At 40.3% G+C, this 25,573-nt stretch overlaps 3 protein-coding genes across 4 annotated transcripts in view; 2 read left to right on the forward strand and 1 right to left on the reverse strand.

Annotated features, from left to right (window-relative positions):
• The first annotated feature begins 6,362 nt into the window (after positions 1-6,362).
• LOC144513037 (retinol dehydrogenase 7-like) lies at positions 6,363-9,257 on the forward strand. Its single transcript, XM_078244099.1, has 5 exons — positions 6,363-6,487; positions 7,369-7,683; positions 8,283-8,541; positions 8,627-8,790; positions 8,875-9,257. Exons 2-5 carry the CDS (start codon positions 7,371-7,373, stop codon positions 9,096-9,098), a joined length of 960 nt encoding a protein of 319 aa, XP_078100225.1. The 5' UTR covers positions 6,363-6,487; positions 7,369-7,370; the 3' UTR covers positions 9,099-9,257.
• A 1,533-nt stretch (positions 9,258-10,790) lies between these two features.
• On the reverse strand, positions 10,791-14,559 carry atp5f1b (ATP synthase F1 subunit beta). The gene is made up of 10 exons (XM_078244098.1): positions 14,420-14,559; positions 13,404-13,577; positions 13,125-13,299; positions 12,797-12,918; positions 12,485-12,669; positions 12,199-12,357; positions 11,916-12,038; positions 11,467-11,679; positions 11,173-11,374; positions 10,791-11,066 (listed from the first exon to the last, which is right to left on the reverse strand). The coding sequence occupies exons 1-10, from the start codon at positions 14,520-14,522 to the stop codon at positions 10,969-10,971; spliced, it is 1,554 nt and encodes a 517-aa protein (XP_078100224.1). The 5' UTR covers positions 14,523-14,559; the 3' UTR covers positions 10,791-10,968.
• Positions 13,648-25,573, forward strand: part of LOC144513035 (uncharacterized) — a 36,146-nt gene continuing 24,220 nt past the window's right edge. Inside the window, exons 1-5 of one of the 2 annotated variants that reach the window (XM_078244097.1) lie at positions 13,648-13,736; positions 21,529-21,686; positions 22,670-23,244; positions 25,151-25,171; positions 25,245-25,307. In XM_078244097.1, the coding sequence (XP_078100223.1) occupies positions 13,663-13,736; positions 21,529-21,686; positions 22,670-23,244; positions 25,151-25,171; positions 25,245-25,307 (891 nt within the window). In that variant the 5' untranslated portion in view covers positions 13,648-13,662. Of the gene's footprint in view, positions 13,737-21,112; positions 21,375-21,528; positions 21,687-22,669; positions 23,245-25,150; positions 25,172-25,244; positions 25,308-25,573 lie in introns of those variants that run through there. The other variant, XM_078244096.1, reaches the window with a different exon arrangement.

The raw sequence follows: 25,573 nt of genomic DNA on the forward strand, positions 1-25,573 counted from the left end.
AATTAGACTTACCTAGATGTTCACTTTTTAACAGAAATCTATCTTTCTTATCCTTGATTGGAACTAATTCACGAGTTCTTACAAAAGGAGTCAAGTCAAATTAAACCAGCCGTAGCAGCAGCACTACAGCACTCAAGTCCAACATCCAGATATTTAGTTTTAATGTCCGACAGCTAGTTGTAGTTGTTCCAGCTTGTCACGACACACTGTGTATCTTGTCAGCATTTACATGCTCTTATTGAAGAGAACTGGCTGGAACTCGGGGTCAGAGTGTTGTGCTTTCAGGTACGTGTCCTGCTGTTTTTATGCTGCTAAAAAGGCCATTGACCTTGCGGGCAAATATTTTACCTGCAGAGGCTCTGCGCTGTGTTTGCATCCTTACTAACTGAACATGAATTTAAGACTATAACACAGGTGATAGTCTTAAATTATAATTATGTAATCATTTCGGACAAAGAGGAGCTTCAATATTCTTTAGATTGGAAAATATTTAATTTATGAATCATATGCAAAAAGAAGGCTTCAAACACAAAAGTCTAGTTGGCTGTTTACTTGTATAGACACAGATGCTATAGTTCCTCTAAAACTGTACACTGGATTATTACGCCAGCTTGCCTGTCAGCCAGGCGGATAATAGTATTAAACTGGAAGCAGCATAAACCAAACTGTTTCAACACTGACAATGGGCCGAAGGAGCGTTTGGGGAAATCATTTCTCCAAGACTTCATAAGGTCCTGATTAGTGCAGGGATTAATAGAATTTTAGACCAGAAGCTTTAATGAACAACTTATAAATTATTTCTATAGCTAGTGTAATTCCTTTTAAAAAACAAGGTTGTGACAGCTTCAATGGACTAATATCAATGGAGTCACTTTGTAGATCACTTGACTTTCACTTTGGAGTGAGTATTGGGATTACTATACAGTGTTTTATTGCATTACATAAGAAATCCCCAAACTTTCTCAGTGTAGGATTATGAAAATGATGCTTTACTGTGTCAGTACCAGTCTAATATTTTAATAGATGTGTTTATTAGACATAAACCCTAATTGAGCTTCATTGATTATACACTGTTTTGATTCTTCTAGCAAGCATCAGGGCCAAACTTTTATAATCGTTATTCAATAGGCAAATTAGGCACCAGTTGTCAATATAAAGTAAATCTTTATCAGGTTTAGGAATTTAATCTAGGCTGGTCTAAAACACAGAATCAAGCCCCTTTATGTATTACAGCTGCAGTGGGTATAATGCAAAAAAAACCACCAGAATTTGAAGTAGAGTGAGACATGTTCCTGTAGCTCTCCCTCTCTCTCTGTAGTCTGGTGCAAGGATAAAGCGTGGTGGATGTCAGGCGTTGCCCCTCCCCTTCTGCTATCTGTGTTACCGTTTCCATAATCCCTTCCCCTACAGGAAACAACAACAACCTCCACGCTAGCAAGCTACACGCTGAAAATGCTAATAATAATACATTTGAATCATGCAATAAGGAAGGCCTCTTTGGTTCTTTCTTTGAATAATTGAAAAGATTTAAAAAGAATGTGTTTTTAGCATTTACTATCTAACTGGGACATGCCAGCATGTTTGCCCACCGGTTATGGAAAAAAATGTATTCTCAAGCATTGCCCATCGTCTGCAGTGAGCTAGCGAGGGTAACGTTAAACACAGAGGCATGGCGTGAAAATGCCATGGTTTTGGATGCGTCCCCTTGGGTCGCACTATCGGAGGACCAGGTGAAAAACCTGCAGTCAAAGGGGGGCAATTAGCCATTTAGCTTAACATGTTTTCATGTGTATCTTGGCACAGTTCACATGCTCTTTTTGAAGAGAATTGGCTGGAACTCAGGGTCAGAGTGTCTTGTATCCTGCAGGTTTATGCTGCTAAAAAGGCCATTGACATTGCAGGCAAATATTTTATTTGCAGAGGCCATGCCTGTTTCTGCATCCTTACTAATTGAACATGATTTTTGTATTACAACCTGTGATAGTCTTGAATTGAATATATATATATATATATATATATATATATATATATATATATATATATATATATATATATATACTATATATATATATATATATATTATTCATAGGCACCCGTTCCCACTTTCACCGACACCTATTAAAGGCACGTGGTTCAGACCAAGGAAGAGACACCGTGTTAAAGAAATAAAAAAGTAGTCATTTGAAAAATGTCCTTTTTAAAGATAAAAACCTATTTATTTATTTATTGAACTATATTGACTCATTTCAATATTTATATTTACGTATATTTCTATATTTATTGCCTCATTTATTTATTTTTTCAGGATGTATTTTATAGGCATTTTTGTTTATTATAATTTTATTTATTTTATGTATTTTTTTCATTTCATATAAAATGGCATTCCATATTTTTTAGGTGGCTAAAATACGTTCTACTGGTACCCCCGTCCACATCAGTACGTATCGCTCTATTCAAAGCCACCAGCCTTCTTTTGACAAAAACACAATAATTTTACCTCGCAGAACATTTTCTTCTTTCTTTGGGAATTGCTACCAGTGCCTCGACTGGTTATTAAGAACCAAAGTCACACAATAACACAAAATTTGGTGAACCAAAGTTTGCAGTATTGTGTGATAACTGCCTCAACAGCAGTGCATTGCTTAGCTTCCTGTATGCTTCCCTAAACATGGGGGGCCCTGCCGACCGCCCTTCCAAGTTACTGTACTGTTATGTATTGTACTGTACTGAAACAACGTCATCATACAGAACCCTACATCAGGTCACGTGGGAAAAAAGTTTTTAGATGGCTTGGGAAAACCACATCTTGTTGCTAAAACATACTTACTTCGACCAACATGTGAATGTTTGAATTTAGATACATAAGGAACACTACTGGGAAGCTACAGAATGATATAAAAACCTGAAATACACCAAAACATGATGGTCTCGCCCTTTGTTCGTTTCAGTACACTCAGGGGTTTTGCTGCTCCAGCATAACTTGGTCTGGTATAACCAGTAGCTTATAGTGGCTAATGTGAGTTAATTTTAGCAAATTTCAGCTAATATTTCTATAAAAACCAACATTACTGACTAAATTGGCTTACTTTATGACTCATCCCTAGTTTTGCTACTGTTACATTATGCATGCACATTTGATATCACATAATCGTCACATTGGTAAAGCTATAGTTTTACTCTACATGTGAGCATGAGTTGTGTATATGTTGCTGCAGGTTGACATTTAGGTTATTGCCCTCTTCAGCTTGACTTCCTGACCACCTTCATGTTGTCTGTCATCTTGTTTAACCTTGAATGCAACAACAAGGGGAATGCAGATATTATACTGCTGAAATCTAAATCTAAAATGAATGTTTTCTTATGCTGCTGAAGCTTTGTTTACATCATTAAAGTTTAAAAAAATATTTACTTAATTTTAAGTATTTGAGACTTACACAAAATGCTTCATTTACATCTATAAATAAGGCCCTTCAATTATGTATGTGTATATAATACTTTTATTTATTGATTTAAATTGTCAGAAAAAAGACTGATTTGGCCTGCACGCTACATGAAAACAACTGATTGCTCACTGTATACTGTCGGTCAGTCACTGCTGCCTTCAAGTGCCGTCAGGAAATTACAAAGAGGAGGATTATGAACATGTGTCCAAAATTGTTGGAAAATTGCATTAACACCAACAACACCGAGAAGTTTAAATTGGGTGTACTGTATTTTCCCTTTGCAGCCCTGTGTAAATAACAATGTTGTATATTTCTATGATCTGTTTTATACTGAAAACATCAAATACATTCCTGAAGCATTTACATGTGCAAGAATTTGTAATTGCAACTTTATTATTGGACACAGGAGTGGTTAAAGGCAGAATCTGCACAACAGAATTACAAAACAAATATGCTGCCACCTTGTGGTTAAAATGTAAAAACCTTCAGATGACTCTCTCAGTGGACCATGGAAACAATTTTGTGGACTGTAAAAAAACAAGCTGCATTTCCGGTGTGCAGTGGAATTATTTCACACATACCAAGTCACTGCAATATTTTAGCAATCTATTCAACAAATCAGAAAACACAACAATCACCAAATTAGAAAAGTAGCACCCTATTATCCCTCTTAGTTCTGAGTAGACATCAAAGTCTCTCAGATAACGAGAGGAAATAGGAAGCAGCTTGTTTCTTCTCTGCCATTAACATTGCTAATGCTCATGCTAACTTGGTTTCACCAACAGCTAGCTTCTGGAGAAAGTGAAATAGCTAACAAGTTAAGACTTAGTTTCAAAAGTTGGTGGAAACCAAATAAAAGCTAAAAGGTTTCATGTAGTCTATATATAGGGCTTAAATGTATCAGGTGGCCAGAAACAAAACTTAAATGTGACCAAAACGTTTTTCCTTGTCTGCTGGACATGTAAGTAGTATGGAATTGTTTGCTAACACTACGTTAGCCATGACAGCTTCATAAGGTGATACTATACAGTCATGTGAACAATTTAGGACACCCATACTAAAGTTGACTAAAAGAGGAATAAAAAAAATCATCTTTAGGAAATTGATCTTAATGCCTTAATTTAAAAAAAATGAGGAAAATCCAATCTTTAAGGACACCAATTGTCTTTGTGAATGAATAATGTATCGTAAATAAATAAATGTTCTTCCTTTAAAATACAGGGGGCATAAGTAAGTACACCCCTATGTTAAACTCCCATAGAGGCAGGCAGATTGTATTTCATGGATCCAGGATACTATGCATCCTGATAAAGTTCCCTTGGCTTTTGGAATTAAAATAGCCCCCCATCATCACATCCCCTTCACCATACCTAGAGATTGGCATGGTTTTATTTCAGTTAGCCTAATAGCTGGTTTGATTTGCATTGAGAGATGATTTTATGGAAAGTACCCCAAACTGGCCTTTAAAAATAAAAATCTGCCTGCCTCTATGGGAGTTTAACATAGGGGTGTACTTACTTATGCCCCCTGTATTTTAAGGAAGAACATTTATTTATTTACGATACATTATTCATTCACAAAGAAAATTGGTGTCCTTAAAGATTGGATTTTTCCTCATTTTTGTAATTAAGGCATTAAGATCAATTTCCAAAAGATGATTTTTTTTATTCCTCTCTTTATTCAACTTTAGCATGGGTATCATAATTTTTTCACATGACTGTAGGTCAGGTTGTCTGGCTTGTTTTGTGATTATTCTGCTACCTAGTGGCTAAAAACAACATTACATTCCAAAGTCAGCACATATTTATAATGCTAAATGTCCATTTTAAAAGTAAGAAAGTGACAAATGTCATGTAACAAGTGCTGTTTCTCATTTTCATGTTGACTTTATATATTCATTATGTGAAGCTCTAAACATGTGGGTTTAGTGCAAACCCTCTTAAACAGTAATACTGTACTTACAAGTACAATTTGAGACACAAGCACTTTACTTGAACAGGTTACTTGATTTTGTGTTGCTTTATACTATTAGTTTGCAAATCAATTTTAACATTAAACATATGAGATAAACCCATTTACAGCTAATGTAACTACCTGACATTACTTTAAGTAGTCTCACTTTGCTTTAAAATGTTTAATTACCTGATAACATAAATAATGAAATACTATAAATGAATACCATTCATTTTTATAATTCCTTTTCCATTAATTTATTATTTAAACTGTTTAATCTACATGTAAATAAAGCACAGTAAAATACAACTCACAACTTTGGCCACCGCCTTTTATATTTAAAAATGTAAGACTTAACACGCTCAACTCACATTGGAAATTAAGACTGAAGACTTTGAAGACTTCCTGCTGGATCCTTAATGTGGATAATAATGCATAAATATGCAAAGTACCTTTTTATATAACCTTATTGTATTTAAATAATACATCCATGTCTTCATGTTATTGCTGTAACCAACCCGGTCAGTCATCAGCAACCAATGTATGCGGGACACGATCCATTTCTATACAGGTAAAATAAATAATAAACCTCATTAGTCTCTGTTTGCAATAACTGGCACAAGGAAACAGAGCCCACACAATAGTGGTGGCATGGAGTTGCCTCCCTGATGCTGTGTTAAAAGCCTAGTTATAGGCTACTTTAAATACTGTAGCAAACAGACCAACGTCATAGACAATCCATTCTAGTCTGACTTAAGCACATCCGATGGAAACACGCCAAGGTTTTCTAGAACCTCTTGCGTGAAAGGGGCATAGCACTGATGATTAACAGTGACTCGTTATTGAGTCATTTGTGTATTTATTTATTTTCCGTGTAACTTAAAACTGCAGCAGTCTGCGGCCTGCAACACTTCAAGTTACGCCCCCTGCCCTGCTTCAAGTTACGCCCCTCGCCTGCAGTCTGACAGACCATTCTTCTATTGGTGGAAATGTTCCTGTCAGGCTGAACGCTCAGCAGATGCTTCTTTGGCAAAGTTTTGTGTGATATTCAGCTGAGACCGAGACGGGCCAGGAAGACATCTGCACAACAGGTATGATACTTGGTAGACCTATCATTATTTACCGTCCTTTTAACACGATTAGCGAGATAACTCTGAAGAGAAAACTACTACTAGTACTTAATTAACAAGCTTATCATAATTAGCTAATGTTTCCGTTTACTTTGGTATCATATAACGTTAGCATAGCTAGGAACCGATATGTGCGACAGAACATGACCCAGGCTAAATTGGTTTGGCGACATTTTTAAGTTTCTATAAACGTTTAAATGTGTATAGGCCTACACCACTTTATCAGAAGCCTACCGCTATCCGAATGTGAAATAACATGTCTTCTAAACGTGAAATCGTTTTTATATCCGTAAAACGGACACAGTTGACTTTTAATTTGCTACCTTATCTAAAGAGAAACCACGGGTGTCAAAGTTCATTTACGGGTAAATGAACTTTGAAGTTGCGCAATTTAGTATCGCCAAAGTTTGTGAAGCCAGTGAATGACGACGTTAATTTAATTTACAAGCTATGTCATTTGTCATGTTAACGTAAATCACAAATAGGAAGTCGTCAGACAAATGGCTTACTCCGCTATAGTTTTTCATATGTGTACATTTAGGCCTATTCAAAAGTTACTTTTAAAATTGAAATATATTGCATGAACTACAGTGTGTAAAAAGAGTGGAGCTAATTTAAACCATGTTATATAATGTCGGTGGCCGGTTAGGTTAACATTGCATTGCATCCAAAAAATCGAGCATGTGTTTGTGAATGGAAAATATATCTGCATAGAAAACTACAGTTAGAAGAAGGTACAGTATTTCCTCATAAATGTAGTGGAGTATATAACAAGTACCTTAAAACTGAAGTGCAGTACTTGAGAAAATTGAATGTGATGTCTTCCCTCTTTGTTCTTACAGCCATGTACCTGTATCTGCTAGGGCTGGTGGTTATCTACTACCTGTACCGCTGGGTTAGGGAGCTACCCAGGGTCCCTGACAAGGGCAACAAGTATGTGTACATCACAGGCTGCGACTCTGGCTTTGGCAACCTCCTGGCCCGCCATCTTGACAAGAAGGGGTTCAGAGTGATCGCCTCGTGTTTCAGCGAGAGGGGAGAAGAGGATCTGAAGAAGGCCTGCTCCAGCAATCTTATCACAACACACCTAGATGTTAGGTCCAAGGACAGCGTTGCCAAAGTTGCAGCGATGATCAAGGACAAAGTTGGCGAGCGTGGTGAGTGCGACGCGTTAACCGTCTCTTTGTTGGTCCAGACTGAAATATGTAACTATTGGATTGATTGCCAGAGCATTTTGTACAGCCATAATTGGTCCCCAAAGGTTGAAGTGTACTGACTTGTCCTCTAGAGCCACCATGAGGTTGGCATTTGTGGATTCAAGTAAAATTTCTTAACAATTATTGGATATATTGCCATGGAATTTAGTATAGACATTTACCTTGCTATCAGGATGAACTGTAATAACTTTGGTGATCCTGAGTTTCCATCAAATTTGTCCAACACTGAGCACAACCTCACAAAGCTATACTGTTTCTCAGTGTTCTGCTTCCATAAAATGCTGCTGTTCAATAGCCACAATCCCAAAAGCACACACTCACACATTTAACCAGCCTACACCGATGCCAGTCCAACACACAACTCTTTCCTCTCATCCGAAAGGTATTCAGGCTGTATTAACATGCTTTGAATTCTTTCTGCTCTCTCTCTGTTGCAACTCTGCTAGTTGTGAAGAAACCTGATAGGGGGGAAAATGTAGTTTTTAAAACATGATAAAAATGGTTTTATTGACTGGATGTTCTCTGTGTGATCCTTCTAGGCTTATGGGCTGTAGTGAACAATGCAGGCGTGTCTGTTCCCTCTGCCCCGTGTGATTGGCTGACCATCGATGACTACAAGTCCATGCTGGACGTCAACCTGAATGGAGTGATCGCAGTGACCCTGAGCGTCCTGCCGCTAATTAAGAAGGCCAGGGGAAGGGTGGTCAATGTAGCCAGTGTGTTTGGGAGGATCAGTATTACAGGAGGGCCGTACACTGTCTCTAAGTATGGTGTGGAGGCTTTCAATGACAGCCTCAGGTGAAACATTAACTCACACAATCAATAACTTCAGTATGTCAGAGCAAAGATTTTCAGCCCTGATTAAATAAAATGTTTTGCCTAGGTTAAACATGGTGCCTTTCGGTGTCAAAGTCCTCTGCATTGAACCAGGCTTCTTCAAAACAAATGTGACTGACGCTACTATCCTAACCAACAATGTGAATATGCTGTGGGAAAGACTGCCCAAGGAGACCCAGGATGACTATGGAACTGAATATCTAAAAAAGTGTAAGTTTGGATCAAAGTTTTTTTTCTTCATTCATGCATATTGTTATTCATCTATTTATTCATTCCACTCATTTTCCCTCATAGCCTTAGCGGTAATATCAGACAAAGTTTCCAAGATGAGTGATGGAGATCTGATGAAGGTGGTCAGCTGTATGGAGCATGCTGTATCCGCTGTGCGGCCCCGCACCCGCTACTCCCCAGGCTGGGACGCCAAGCTTTTCTGGCTGCCGCTGTCGTATATGCCATCCTGTTTCACTGATTATCTCATAAACATAGAAGCCATTCCTATTGCCAAGCAGAAGCAATGAATTGTGCTGTTTTTTTTGTATCCACGTGTGCACATTTTATGCAATTAGTATAATACAGCTTTAATAGTGTATTGTTGATACTGTCACGCACCTTTGTGTAACAAACATTTGGCTGATATGCTGTTACATAAAAATTACAATATTAAAACATTAACAGTGTCTCTCTTCTCTGAATACTTTCTAAAGACTTGCTTTTCTCACAAGCAATTACATTGTGTACATATACAGGGCCACCTTATCTACAGATAGGGATTTGTTTATACTAATGTGGTTGGCCTTGATAGGCATGTGTGAAAGGTTAGGGAGGAGCAATAAAAAACAAACTGCCAGATTCAGACTTGATTTCAAAGTACATATGGAACAGGACTATGTTGGTTTCTGTTACCCACCTTGAAAAAGTTTAAAGTATTTTAAAGCGATTGTACTCTGTCAGGAGACGTACACCTAAAAACTAAGTGGACTGGTGGTGACAGATTGTGCTGCAGGATGCTGATCAACCTTTTTTGTGGAGCTTTAGTCAGCACTATCAGACCTGTAGCAAACACTCACTACTGCCTGCTACAGTAGCTAGGAAGCTCATCTCACAATGTGCATGTGTTTCAAGATCAATGATCTTTAAGCACATCTGAATGTAAGACGTTTTTTTCCCCTTACTTTGAAGTCTACTTCCTACCTTACAACCATTGGTGTGGAAAACACTTATCCAATCATGTGCAGTTTAGGCATGGGCCAGTATAAGATTCTGACAGTATAACCTTCAACAAAAATACCACGGTTTCGCGTATTGCAATTATAGCTTTACAATGCATTATTTTGAAATGTCTGGGTCAAAAAAAAAAAAATTATTTTCCTCCATTGAAAACTTATTTTAAACAGCATAGCCTATGGCATTTTTTAAATGTGTACCATATTAAGTTAATCATATTTTTCAACGTGGATCCCCCTAAAAAGACGAAAATTAAAGACAGACATGTTAACCAGAATCTGTAATGAGTTAACGCTGGCCTCAAAACATGCCCTTTTGATAATATAGCACTGGATTTAACATTTAAATACATTACATGATCCAATTGTAAAAACAGTTACCCCTATGAATGCTACAATTTAATTTCTCAATGTAAATTCACACACACGTGGACAGTGTTAAATTTGCACAGTGTACAATAGTCACAAAACCAAATTTACACAAGGTTGACTTAAACTGACATGACACCAGCTCAGTTTATTTTAACACCACAGTTAAAGTACTAACTTTGCAGAAAACGTGTACTTGTCTGCTTAGTGATGTTACGTTAGGAAGGAAAATAGCTGACAGCCATGTTATCTGCCTTGGTAGCAGCCTGAAGTCATTATTTCACCATTGTTACACATGCTACGTTAGCTGTCAGAACCGATAGCAAACATTCAAAAATAAAAAGCCCTGCTGTAGAGTGGTGTAGGCGGTGTCCTACCACGCCTAAAGTAGGATGAATAATGCACAAGTTAGAGTTGATGGGAAAACATCACCGGAATTGTACCCCTTATTTTTTAGTATGAAAAAAAAAAAAGTAAGCTGCAACACGGTTAAGAAAGTTTCAACGACTCAAGACTGCCATCCTGTGGCCAGAGTGGATAAGGACAGCCATTTCATGATAGTCACCATTGGGAACAGGATTCTTAAACTAAGCATATAACAAATATACAGTTGACATGTTTTGTGTAAAGACAGTGTTTTATTCCATCTTTCATTGGAAACATTAAATAGAACTTTCTTTCAGGATGACTAGACAGGTACATTTGCATTTTGACATGTTTACAAACCAAGTGCTCCTAAACGCAGAACCGCTCTCCTTTTGTTTCTCTCCCCACAACAGTTAGAATGTTTAGATGTTTACGAGTGCTCCTCAGCCAGCTTCTCGGCCTTCAGAACGACTTCCTCGATGGGACCGACCATGTAGAAGGCCTGCTCGGGCAGACTATCGTACTCGCCTACATGGAAACAGGTACCAAAGAAAATATTAGGGCGGGACACACTCTAGAAATGTGAATAATTAAAGTACTTTAACAAGTCACATCAGTTTCCAAAACCACTTACCGGCAAGGATAGCCTTGAAGCCCTTAATGGTTTCCTTGAGGGGCACCAGCTTTCCCATATGGCCAGTGAAGACCTCAGCCACCTGGAAGGGCTGGGACAGGAAACGCTGGATCTTGCGGGCGCGGGCCACAGTCAGTTTGTCCTCCTCAGACAACTCATCCATACCCAGAATAGCAATGATATCCTGCAGGGACTTGTAGTCCTACAGAAGGAAAATAACCATGTAAGCCTGATAAATGTTTTGTTAGTCCCACCAAAATAAAAATTCAGTTTCAAAATATTAAAGTCCCAAACCTGAAGGATTTTCTGCACACCACGGGCGATTTCGTAGTGCTCGGTGCCGACAATGTTGGGGTCCATGATACGGGAGGTTGAGTCCAGGGGGTCGACAGCGGGGTAGATACCCAGCTCAGCGATAGCACGGGACAGCACAGTGGTGGCATCCAAGTGAGCGAAGGTGGTGGCGGGGGCAGGGTCAGTCAAATCATCAGCGGGCACATAGATGGCCTGGTGGAGAGAATTGAGACTTGGTCAATCTTGATTGCGGAAAATTTCCCTTTGGGTCATCATGCATTAAGTAACGCAGAACTAAAATAATGAACCCTCTACTAGCAATGATCCAATTCTACATTGGTTTTATTTATTATTCTTCCAATTGTCTTTTAAAGTTGTTTGAGCAAGGACAATGATGGGTTAACATGCACTGGCACAATGAGTCAGCTATTCTAATTTAAGTCATTTACCTGCACAGATGTGATTGAACCCTTCTTGGTGGTTGTGATTCTCTCCTGCATGGTACCCATGTCAGTGGCCAGAGTGGGCTGGTAACCCACAGCAGAGGGGATACGACCCAGCAGGGCAGACACCTGAGAAGTAAGAGGATTTTGGTCACCATCAAGCATATCATTCAACATTTATCTGAATTTTTAAAAAGAATAACCTAATAACGGCTGTTACAAATGTATCTTTAGGGAAACATGTCCTGCCCTTTTGCTACTGACAGACATGATGGGAGTTTTCACAGACCTCAGAGCCAGCCTGTGTGAAGCGGAAGATGTTGTCAATGAAGAGCAGCACATCCTGACCCTCCTGGTCACGGAAGTACTCTGCTACGGTCAGTCCAGTCAGAGCCACTCTGGCACGGGCACCGGGGGGCTCATTCATCTGTCCGTACACCAGCGCCACCTAGCAGGGACAACAGTTCAGGTGAGTGCTTGATGTTTGCTACTATGCCATGGTATGTCTCCCCCCCAAAAATCTGCCACAATTTCAAGTTTAATTCTTTATTGTGGAGGCTGGCCAAAATCCTCACCTTGGAGGTAGTGTCCTTCAGGTTGATGACACCGGACTCAATCATTTCATGGTACAAGTCGTTTCCCTCACGGGTACGCTCCCCCACACCGGCAAACACAGAGTAACCACCATGGGCCTTGGCCACGTTGTTGATCAGCTCCATGATCAATACAGTCTTGCCCACACCAGCACCACCGAACAGACCTGTGACCATGAGAAATGTAGGATTAGTTTTAATGATATTACCAAGTAGCTTCAAAGACTACAGTATACAATACTGCATATACTGTAGAACCACAATCGTGAGCAAACGTTTGTTTAAATCACATACCAATCTTTCCTCCCTTGGCATAGGGGGCCAACAGGTCCACCACCTTGATGCCAGTCACCAGAATCTCCTGCTCCACACTCATGTCAGTGAATTCAGGGGCCTCAGCATGGATAGGTGCAGTCCTGAGGGAGGGGAAGGAGACAACTTGCAGCTATTCAAAAGAGCAAACTTGTTTTTGCCAGCCAACTGATTTTTAAAGCTCATAATCTGTAAGCATGGCAAGCTCTTTAACACCTGCTAATCATTGCCCCTTTTTATATTGTCAATTACACAAGACATTGTCATTACAATATTGTAATTCAATGTGTTATTTTCAAAGTAAACTCACTGCTTGGTGGAGATGGGACCCCTTTCGTCGATGGGCTCACCGATGACATTCATAATCCTGCCCAGAGTCTCGGGACCCACTGGGATTCTGATGGGGGCACCAGTGTCCAGAACTCTCTGTCCACGGACCAGACCCTCAGTACCATCCATAGCAATGGTACGCACTGTGTTCTCCCCTAAACACAAACATTTGTTTAGTTTATTGTCCACTGTATAAACGTATCGTTTTCTGTCTGCTCATATGGATGCAGGACTTAATGTTATAATGTAAATTGCTCACCAAGATGCTGTGCCACCTCCAGGACTAGCCTGGAATCACGGCCTGCGACCTCCAGGGCGTTGAGAATGGGAGGAAGGTCCTCATCGAACTGAACGTCGACAACGGCACCGATGACAGCCACAATACGCCCGGAGGCGGCGGTTGCAGCGGCGGCAGGTGCGACATAGTCTCTGCCTGTAAAGTAATGCAGACATAATGTGCAGTTAGCTCAGTGTCATGTGTGCTACAGTCATGACCTTGTAATGCCAGTAGCACAAACATGGCACCATGTCCGCTGAAAGAGCACCGGATAGAGCGGCCAGACAACTGCGTGTCTGGCCGCTCCGTCTCAATGTCAATAAGTGTTGCTAGCTAAACTATGAATCAGCTTTTAAACACTAAAATGATCGAGAAAAGGCCTTCAGCAAAACAAACGTACTTGTGTGAAATGTACTATTATGAACACTGAATGAAGCCACTTCCCCGCGGCCTAAATAACATTAACGTAGAAAGACTGACATGAATGAAGTGTACTTCGAGCTAACAATGCTAACGCGACTACTGCCAATGACAGACGCAGGACATTCAATGGCAAGTTAGTTAATCATACGCGTTATGCTTTTTCTACATGTAACGTTAGATGAATTGAATGAGTCTGGATACATGTTGCAGGAGACTGTCAAGACCTTGCTAAAAAGCACTTGTAATGCTAACTTAGCAGGCTCTGCACGGTCTTACACCGCCTCATGTCATTACATAAAGGTCATTGCTGCTAGCACAAGAAAAACACAGCCCAAGTCATTTTCTGATACATGACATCTGTCAATAGGAGCATATGTGCACATGTTTACACATATAAACGTTAGAATTGCTCCAGCATTTATCAAATTAGACATTTAAATGTTCAGGCCTGTTACGCCAGCGTGTTACTAGCAACAGCTAACATTAGCATTGCGCCTGCCCTTCTCAGACAGGCTCGTAAATGCGTAATTCTTTTGTACAATTTCGCTCAAAAGCACCAAGCATGCAGGACTTACGTGAAAGGACGGCTGGGGATCCAACGAGAGCCTTAAGGGGCTGAACCCCAGGCTTAAGAGCCTGTAATGCCCCGGTGCAGCAGCGTCCCACAGCTCCCAACATTGTCAAAATGGCTGAAGGTGGAAAGAGACAGAGGATCTTGTGGCTTTATAATGAATGGCCGCTGAGGCGAACTGCGCGTGCGCGCAACGTAAAAAGGCTGAGCATGCGTAGATGTTGAGCGGAGAACTCTGCCCTCCAAATGTGACTGTTGAATGACAGTCCAAACACAAGATTACAAATGAGTTAAAACATGAATATCAGTCGTTCAATTATTTCAGACAACATGGTTTTGGCATTGTAGTGGTGCCACTGTCCTATTTGCACACAGTGTCCCACGTCAAGGAGAGTAAAGCTTTCTGCTGGACCCCTGACATTTATTGTTCATGTCTGGAGTCCCTGTCAGTGCTCCCATTTCCCAGGGAAATTGTAAAAATATCCACAGTTAGTTACATGTTCTGATTGAAAACTAGACCACTGCCTGTCTTTACAGAACTTTAAATTAATCATTAAGACTTTAGTATTCTATATTTCTCAACATAAGGTGTCAGTTGACCTCATCATGTCAATGGTATGTAGACTTAAAACACTGTGTCTACACTGACTAAACTAAACAGCTAGGCTGGTGACAGTGGTGGGCATTGATTTAAGTACTGTACTACTTAAGTATAATTTCAAATTACTTCCCCGCAGGGTCTGAGGGCACTCTCCACCAGGGGTATCGCTTTGTTGATGGCATTGTTCAGGGGTGTCTCTCAGTGAAGGACATCTGCCTGCCTGCCTGCCTTTTGGTCCTCTACCTCAACCTTTGTGCAGTCGTATCTCAGGGTCATGACTGTTGGCTCAGTGTTGAATGCAGTGCTTGGTGTACCGTTTGGGGGGACCTCATCTGGAGCAGACTGAGGTGTTTTTTGTGTGTGGGTTTGGGTTCAGGTTGCCAAGGTGGTGCCTCAGAGGGGAAAACCAATGGCAAAGCCCATTAGGGCTCTGCACATTCTCTACACATACCAGATAGCTACTATTTAGAAGTAAAAGTCCTGCCTTCAACTGTATTTGACCTAAGAAGTTCAGAAGTAGTATCAGCTAAATGTACCTAAAGTAAAGTGCAAGTATTCATTTTACAGAATGGCACCTTTCGGAGTATATTGGATTATTATTACCGGGGCTTTCAGTTCATAGCAATCATATTTTATGAATCATATTTTACATGCTAATTATATGATAAGATGATAAGATTTATATCTGCAAATTAACTGTAGCTGTCACATTTATGTAGTGGAGTAAAAAGTACAATATGTCCTCCTAAAATATAGAGGAGTATAAGTATAAAGTAACAGAAAATGGAAATAGTTGAGTAAAGTACAAGTTTGAGAAAATGTACCGCCACTGCTTGCTTATTCTAAGTCACTAAAGGCTGCATGATTTCATGATTCAGCATGATTTAAGTGGAGGGCAGAGCAACATCACATTTCTAGTAAAATATTAGGCCTGAGTGTATATAAATTGATACATTAATTGTTTTTTAACCTGAACCATACTACTGTACATATTAATTCTAAACCACTGATTTGTTTCAATGTGCTGTTGAGTGTCCCACAATGACATGCACAAAGGAAAGGCAGGAGCTGTTCATAAAAAAGTGTATTAAAGATTGAGTATTAAATATGGAATTTAGGATGCAGCAGGTGTCAATTGTAAGCCTCAAGAAGTGTGTCCACCATATTTACACTAGAGGGTGTTGCTGTATAGATGATGGTTTGTGTGTGTGTGTGTGTGTGTGTGTGTGTGTGTGTGTGTGTGTGTGTGTGTGTGTGTGTGTGTGTGTGTGTCAGTCAGATGTCTTAGCCTTAGTTTAAAGCATAAAAGCATAATGATTCTGTGACTTGTACACATATTCTAAACAAGCAATGCCCACTGGCAGAATTACATGTAGAGCAGAATTACTATGTATTAACAAATGACAGTGGGTAATGAGTTAATTTCTCTTTGAATGTGTTTTTAAAACACATTACTGTAACTGATTGAATAAGGCTTGGCAACACTCCAACCCACATATCTGACTATCTGCAGCCATAAATGCATCTCTACTAGTCTGTATTTGTCTGTGAAAACACAGCACATATTCACACATCCTGTGCATGCCCCAAAGTAAAACACATACAAGGAATGTGTATGCATATGCAATAAATGTTATAATGTACCTGTAATAATTCAACAACACAGACACAAAAGTGTTCTCAGTCATTACTCATCAGACACTTACTTGGCCATTAAAGCTGATTCTGAGATACATGCAGGGGAACACTCAGAATGTCACTTAAAGTAAAAACAAATGTAACATTTTGTGTGGAAAAAGTTGCCTTATAGACAAGGGAGCAATGTTGTGATCCTTAAGACTCTTGGGATTGGGTTTGACAATCTGCAATGTTTCCCAAAATGTTTCCATACTGTATATTACTCCTTAGTGTTTGGAGGATTGTGATTGTGTTGCTGTTACTGTTACTGTAGCCACAGTGATCAGGCTGAATAAGTTCACAACAGTGAGAGATGCAAGAATGGACATGTTCCTCAACATGATCCAATGCAGCAGCGGCCGATGTGGTTACCATTTTAAACAGGTAGAAAAGTCTGATGACATACATTATGGAGAGATCTCTGGATCCGGCTCTGTATTTGAATCCACAACAATAAACTTTATTCAAATCCTTGCAAATGTTTCCCATCCCAAACAAATGTCGCACCTGTGTATTGTCTCTGTCAGGTTTTGCGAAGCACCCCTTCATCATACTTGGGACAGTTTGACAGCAGGCGGTCTTTGACCTTCCATAGACATGTTCCATGCAGCAGTGGTGAGGAAACAATTTTTCTACTCTTAAAATGTTTTGATCAAAGAGCTTAAAGGTGATAAGAATACGCTATCTAGGTCCGTGGTCCAATTTGTGTCAGTTTTGGGGTCCTTGACATGAAAAGGTTTGGGAACCAGTGCTCTTGGCAATGTAGCAATGTCGGACTGTCTGTCAGTCCAGCACTTTAGTCCAGACTGGAATTTTTCAACAATTATTGGGTATATTGTCATGACATTTTGTAAACACATTAATGGTCCCCAGAGGATGAATCCTGACAACTTTGGTGATCCCCTAACTTTTCCAGTAGTGTCACCATAAATTTGACATTTGTGGTTTTGAGTGAAATATCTCAACAACTGTTGGATAGATTGACATGAAATCTGGTACACACATTCATGTTTCCCTCAGGATGAATTGATCCCTCAACTTTTCGTCTAGCACCACCATCAGGTCAACATTTACATTTATCCAATAGTTTGTGGTTTAACCTGCAAAACTAACATTTCCATCAGCCTCAGCTTTACTTTGTGTTTGATGCTAATTAGCAAAATGTTAGCATGCTTTAAACACTCAGACAATGACCGTCAGGTACAAGACAAACAAAACATGTTTGTAACTTATTAATGCATTTTATCTATAATTGACAACTTCTAAAACTCTTTCTGAATGTTTGTTGTACAGCAACCAATAACACATTCCTCTGGTACGCCATGACAGTTACACTCTTACAGGATTATGTTCAGTTTTACCTTGGTCTGTGGTGTAGCTGTCAGCTCCCCTTTAGATCAGACTGGTATGAAAACCTGTTGGGACATACCTGTACGTAGCGGTTTCGTTGCTCTGAGTACTTTTACTTGGTTTGCCATTCAGCCCACTAACAATAAACAGCCACTGATGTCAGTTGGTGCTGAAACTATATGTTGAAAGAACATGCATTATCTTGTAAAAACATTGGTTAAATGTCACAGGATAGATACCTGGAGGGGTAGGGAATTTCAAAGAGCTAAGTGGTGGCTTTCGCAGTGTCATAAAATAACTCTTGTTTTCCTCCTCTTTTTATACCACATACCTTTTCTCAGGAAACGATTTACTCTTAAAGTAAATTCAGTGGCATTGAATAAAAAATGCCATGTCCTGCTTTGCCCTTTTATGTGCTCATGTAAATAAGACCATTTTTATTCATGTACTCCCATATACTCATTGACTGAATGTCACCTCGTTGGTGGGTTTAGAGACACTGTGGGATCTGCTTTAAGAAAGCACACTTTAAATGCTGCATAGTGAACATGTAGGCACATTATTTCAGAATCCCTGCTGTGAACAAAATCAAGAACATAAGAACTTAACTTGCTTTTTTTATTGTCATAACAAGCATGTGGATTTGCAGATGTCCTATTTGGGCATATCATAACTGGATATTCTGTGGTTTTCCATATATAAGGCATTTCATATTGAAATTCAATGTTATGCTGTGTCCTAGTTTTGCCAAATATTATGTGTTAGGCAACAAAACAAGTGTCTGAGCTGTAAAAGTTGTATTCATTTATGGGAAGTAGCCAAAGCAGCGAGGCCAGACAGCAATGACAGCTTCTTCCTATTTCTTGCTGCAAACTAGTTCCAAACAGACACAATATTACGACAAAAATAATTGCCATAAACCCTTACTTTGCTTAATCAGTTCTCTACATGAAGTAAGGAGAGCTGAACCAGATTTGAGCAGGTCCATCTTTCAGGCGGAGCATTCTTGAGTGACAGTTAACCTTTCTAATACAGTAGGCAATAAAAACACACGCCATGTTGCAGAGTTATGTGATTTCAGCTCCAGCTTTTATGGCTGCAGACAGTCTCATGGGATGTTAAGAGTCCTCTGATCCGGGACTACATAGGAATTATAATAAGATTAAGGCGTTATGAGACTTTGGTGCTGAAAAGGATACGCAGCAGGTTTCAATAAAAACTGGACCGATTCTGAAATTATAACCTTTCACGTCCGGCTTTGAAGAGATCTCTTCCAGAAAAGAGACTTCTTTTGACTTTGAAAGTAGAGTTAAGGTGTATATGATATATAAGAAAAGCTTATTGGGTAGATCTCACCCATTATGATGATATCTGAACAAAATGGATGAATAAACTAAACTGTGACTGTAGACAAAAAAAACTAAACACCTGTCCTGTCAGAAAAGAATAAAATATGCAGACTATTTAGCTGTAAATGCTACAGTGGCACTACCCTTCATACAAATTTACTTCTTTCAGGCTCTTGGAAATATATGTTTACATAAATCATGCCAAGAGAAAGATTAACAAATGACTGCTCTAGGTGTTTTCACAGATGAATCATGGTACGCTGCTCTTGCAGGCTGAGTTGCCTTAAGGTATGAATCACCTATCCAAACTTTTCCAGCTCTCTGGATTATTCCGAGGGTGAGGCATCTGGAGGCACAATGAAAGAAAATGTGAATAATATATTCTTTATTTAAAAAATCTATTTTTAAAACAACTGTCACGCAACTCTGCAGTCCCTCTCAGCTTGATGTAGCTTTAGCGTCTTTCAGCTCATTGTTTTGGTTTTATTGCCCACAACTTAACTGTTTTGGTTCACTCTCACAGCTCTCGGAGCACCATTTTGGGCTGCAGCAGGCAGCTGTTTTCAGCAAAAAAAGCTTAACTGCACACTACCTGCCCAGAACCAAATGGCAGACAGACAAAGTTAGCAACTAGCTAGTGAACATATGTGAGCATTTAGCAGCTGAAGAGCCAGATATTTGGTAGAGACCAAATCAATGCTAACGTTGCTGTGTGCTGGATGTGTAAACAAGTTCACCATATCAACTTTGTGTTCACAGCTTGTTACTGCTCCCAAGTGGCCAAAATATCAGTAATAGATATTACAGGTTTTATCATGATCCTGGGTTTAGTTTAGTTTCCTGTTTTATTTTGTAGGGTCATTTCCCATGTGTCGTGTCTTGTTTGATTTCCTGCCTTGTGTGTTTTCCCGCCTTATGGGATTGTCTGCGCCGCCCTGATGTGTTTCACCTGTTCATCAGCTCTCATGTCACCTGTGTCTCATTATAACCACAACTGCCACAATTGACAATTACAGAATAATGGCAAATGCTAAATATACAGTGTAGTAGTCCAAGTACTCATCTATCTAAAGTTAACTAACGGACATTTACCCTTAGCCACCGTAAGCTACAGGTCACACCAGAACAAATAAGGCTGTAGCAGCAACATTTCTGAGTGTATTCAATTGAGCAAAGGTGGGTTTTATTTCGTATCAATTGAACATTTGTAAGAGGAAGATTGTGTTGTTTTTTTTTTTTCAAAAGTAGCCTAATCCTGCTTTGTTATAATTTTTTTTGCCTACAAACAGTGATATTTTATTAGAAACATTAGAATCAGCCTTTGCATGTGTAAAATGTCATTACAAACACCCAAACTCTCCAGAAATATTATCATGTATCTGATCTTGGTGCCCTTAATGGTAGCTACCACACAACACATTGGCAACACATTGATAAATGCCTCTTTTGATTTTAAACCAGCTGTCCTGGACACATTGATATTATTCCCAGGGGCTTTCCTCTCTATTCCCGTTTTAAATAGCTGAGGACTTACCAGAGCTAACAAAGTAAAAGTGACACGGGGGGGGGCAATAATTGCTCTGTCATGACGAGGAATTTCTGGAGTGTCTGTAGCTGCCTCCTCAGGCACCCCTCCTATACTCTCCCCTAAATGGGAGTGAGTGAGTTCAAAAAAGGGCTGGACTTCCCTTAATTTACTGCAAGCTTAGAATGGCTTGAATTTGAGTCTCATGAGAGCCGGAATACAGTCTAACCTTTTCAGCAACGCGCTGCTGCTGCTGCTGCTGTCACCATAAGGGGCCTACTTGACCGACAGACTCAATAACAGTGGAAGAGGACACTCAGCTTGATGCTCAGAACATGGAACCAAACTAACTGAATGAACAATCTCTCCTTTTCCCTATTTGCACTTTTCTGAATTTCCTCACTGCCAGGAGAGCTTTATAGAGCTGAACACATTGGAGACCTTAGTCAGCAACATTGTGAGTTATGCATGGTTGATGCCTAAGTCTTAAACACGCATGCCTGTTAAAGCTTGTTCTCTGAGTGTGTGCAAGTTTTTTTTGGGAAGGTATTCAAATTTAAGGACGTGTCTGACAGGTCTTTTTTATCATCTGTCTTCTCTTTATCTCTCAGGGAAGTCATGGTCCCCTCACTGCACTGGTTTCTGCTACTGTGGGGACTTCAGGGTCTTTGGGCACAGGACTATGAAGAAGACTATGAGGAAGAGGTGGTGACCACCAAGAAGAAGAGCAGATTAAATCCATCCAATTCCATTCCGCAAAATGGCAAATGTAAGTCTAAAGTGCTTTTTTTTTATACTGGGGGTTGTTTTATTGACTCTTTCCCACTGATGCTCTTTCTTAAAAAAAATGGTGTGGAATTTGTGCATGCAGCACATCTTTCACTGTTTTCATCACTGGAAAAAAGCTGCTGCCACAGGTAAAAAAAATAGAACATGATACTCAACAAGGACATCGCTGGAGGATGCAATCCACTCGGATTGATCATATCTCTCAGGCTCCTCAGAGCCATCCATCTCCTGTGTGACCGTTCAGTGCTCTGTTACCCAAATGTTTTATTCGTTCAGAATCCTGTTTCCCCAGGCGCATTCTCTCTGTGACATATTTCCGTGAAGATTAATGTGATTTATACTCAGCCTGTATTAGATCTGTGACCTCCTTCCATTGCTGAAGGTTGGTGCAGCAAGTTGAGTTACTTTTATTTTCTCTTCAAAATTATATGTCACACTCATGAACTTATCACACTTGTACTGAAAAGGCATCAGCCTATAGAGAATAAACAGTCAATAAATCACCTTTACCCCTTCTGAAGGCTCCACAAATGAAGTTTTCTCTCTCACTCATAAAATCCATTTGGCTGTGATCAGTTGAATCTTTATGTTTGGCTGGATATGAAAGTCTTTTGCTCTGTCGATATGAAAGTATCTTGATCGAAAAGGTCTAGACAACCAACTTGTCAACTTGGTGGTTTGTTAGGTTTGTTATGAAGCCAAAATGGCTATCATCTAATAATGAAATTCATTTTAGGACAGGCCCTCCTTTTAAAAAGCCTGCCTCTAGGCTAACTGTTTCCCCTTGTTTCCAAGATTGATGCTAAGCTAACCATATATTTAGCATACAGACATGAGTGTGGTATAGATCTTCTCACCCAACTCCCAGCAAGAAAACAAATTGTATTTCCCAAAATGTTCAACTATTCCATTAATTCCTACTATCTTATTGTTACTAAATGGCTATCTCCTCTTCCTTGTCAGCACGAATTGATGAAGATTGCAGTTTGGAGTTAGCCTTCCTGATCGACAGCTCAGAGAGCGCCAAGGACAACCATGCCCAGGAGAAGCGCTTCGCCTCAGACGTGATGGACCGCCTGCAGAGCCTGCGGCTGCAGACCGGCCGGGGCCTCAGCTCCCGGGCCGCCCTCCTGCAGTACAGCAGCCATGTCATCATTGAGCAGACCTTCAAACAGTGGAGGGGCATCGCCGACTTCAAGGCCCGACTCGCTCCCATCACGTACATCGGTCACGGCACCTACACCACCTTCGCCATCACCAACCTCACCCGTATTTACCTGGAGGAGTCGGATCCCAGCAGCATCAAGGTGGCCGTTCTGCTCTTCGACGGCGTCTCGCACCCCAGGAACCCAGACATCTTTTCAGCCGTGGCCGATGCCAAGAACCAGGGCATCCGCTTCTTCACCATAGGCATCACACCTGAAGCCAACGAGCCCGCCAATATAGCTCAGCTGCGGCTAATTGCTAGCTCCCCAGCCTCACGCTATCTTCACAACCTGCAGGACCGAGGCATTGTGGATACATTTATGAAGGGGATTGTGAGTAAAAAATAAACTTATTTTGCTTTGTGTCAAATTCGATGCAGGATTGTAGATGGTGAAATTGGTAATCAAAGTTCATTCGGAAGCAGCTTTCTAGTTTTCGATGTTATGCATGATACGGTAATTTTGGAGAACAGAAATAACATATCCTTAGTCTTACAAAACAAAAGTTACATTTATAAGCAATGAAACTCTTAAGCTTTTACTTTAATGCCCATAATGTCTCTTTGTTTAACAAAAGTTACAAAGAGTCTCGCTTTAAGTGTGACTAGATTGACTCTTCCCTATTAATGGAAGTTTTATTAAATTGAGATTTCAGCTTTTTTAACAAAAGGCATTGTAACTGAGATCTTTCTCAGTTACAAAAATCACCTGCAACATTGTGCAAATTGCATGTCTGTTTGATAATTGTTTATTCCCAGTAATGTATGCCAGATAGAAGCTTAAAAAATCCATTATGCAGTGTGACTTTTCCAAATGTATCAAATGTTAGCGTCTCTTACGTCTCCATGCACCCAATAATAACTTCCTCCGCTGTCTTTGACACCACCCACTGCTTGATTTCTTGTCTTATTGCATCCCTGAAGTACAACTGCTACCTGCTGCCATAGTAAAAGGTCTGCTGTCATCACTGTAAAATGAAATTCACTCTGACATCCACTCAGTTGGCCGAAAAATGTGTATTGTTTATCTTACTTTCAAAAACCGACGGTTAATTTCCACTGCGATAATTAGAACGTGCTGCACAGCAACATCCTGCAGACACAACCAGGCTGTTGGCTGTAACATATGCTCCGCATTAAACCTCTCTGTGGGAAAATCGGGTGCAGTAAGAGCAGGAACCCAGCAAGAACATGCATGCACGCTACATCATTCAAGCAGCTCCTCAAACCCCACTTCAAACTCAGGCTTACTGTTGACACAGGTGGTACCCATCCAAATATGATAAGTCAAAAACTTGCACTGAGGCTCCTACAGCATTGAACCTGACAGCCTGCAATTCTGCTTGCATGCAAGAGCCCGGCAGCAGCAGCCAGTCCATAAACCAGACTTTCATCTCTTTGCTCTGCATAGGCAGCATCTGTATGTCATAAGCATGTGTCTCTGTCTCAGCTGAGAAACTGTCTTTTATCTTCAGTCTCAGCATTCGACTGCATTGCTCCGTCCTCTAAGACTGTCTGTGTTGTCTTCAGACACCCCTGCCTACCACAGAAACATCCTCTGGATGCTTAGCGAAGCTATTACACTGTTCAACGCATGTGGTTTGTGTTTAGTCTGGGTGTAATTTGACCATTCCCCCTTGTGAAGAGAATGTGGTAAGCTTTGAAGAGAAAAGCAACCTGTAGGGTGATATCGGGCTATTCCAAGAGGAAATGCAGGATGAGGGTCCTCTCGCAGAATCAGGTGGAGGTTGAAGGCTGTTTGACAAACTGAGCCCAGGCCAGCTGTGAACCAGTTTAATTGGGTGTTTGAGTAGCAGGTGTGTTTGGCTCCAGTCTGGGGCGAGTGAATAAAAAAATTGAGGTCACTGTTGATGGTAGCTTGGCTATTTATAAATGGTGGATTTGTGCAGGATGTCCCCTGTCGCACTATTCTCTCTAAACAATCAGTGGTCTGCAGCATTTTCACTTCCTAATGTTTTAGTATTGGCTCAGCTCTCTTGAAAGCTAGACCGAGGTGTTACCAAAAAAAGTACCAGGTACTATCCACAACTTTTGCTAATGGAAAACCAAAAAAGAGTTTAATTACGGCATTTGAGACCAGATTCAAAAGCTTACCTCAATTTTTAAATTCAATCATTTTCTATGATTTTTCTGTAAATGTGTGGTGGTTGGGTATAAATAATCCATATGGAGTAAGTCTGATAATTCATCTTAATATTCTTGTGTTTCTTCCTCCACAGACGGCGCTAGCAGATGAAGGGGTAAGCCTCTGCACATTTCTTGATTTGTGTCCCCAAAAAGGCCTGTCTGACTCTTCTTTCCCTGTGTTTGAAGTGTCCTCTGGCCCAGAGCAAGTGTGCGTGTGACAAGGGTGAGAGGGGAGCCAGCGGCCCTCCTGTAAGTATCCTCCTACGCAGCATTGGCCTTTAGAACCCCAAAGGGTTACATTTATTTTACAAATTGTTGTTTTATTTATATATTTTACACCATCCATCCATCTTCGTCCGCTTATCCGGGGTCAGGTCGCGGGGGCAGCAGCTCCAGCAGGGGACCCCAAACTTCCCTTTCCCGAGCCACATTAACCAGCTCTGACTGGGGGATCCTGAGGCGTTCCCAGGCCAGGTTAGAGATATAATCCCTCCACCTAGTCCTGGGTCTTCCCC

The sequence above is a fragment of the Sander vitreus genome, chromosome 24, assembly GCF_031162955.1.
Source record: "Sander vitreus isolate 19-12246 chromosome 24, sanVit1, whole genome shotgun sequence".
Lineage (NCBI taxonomy): Eukaryota > Metazoa > Chordata > Actinopteri > Perciformes > Percidae > Sander > Sander vitreus.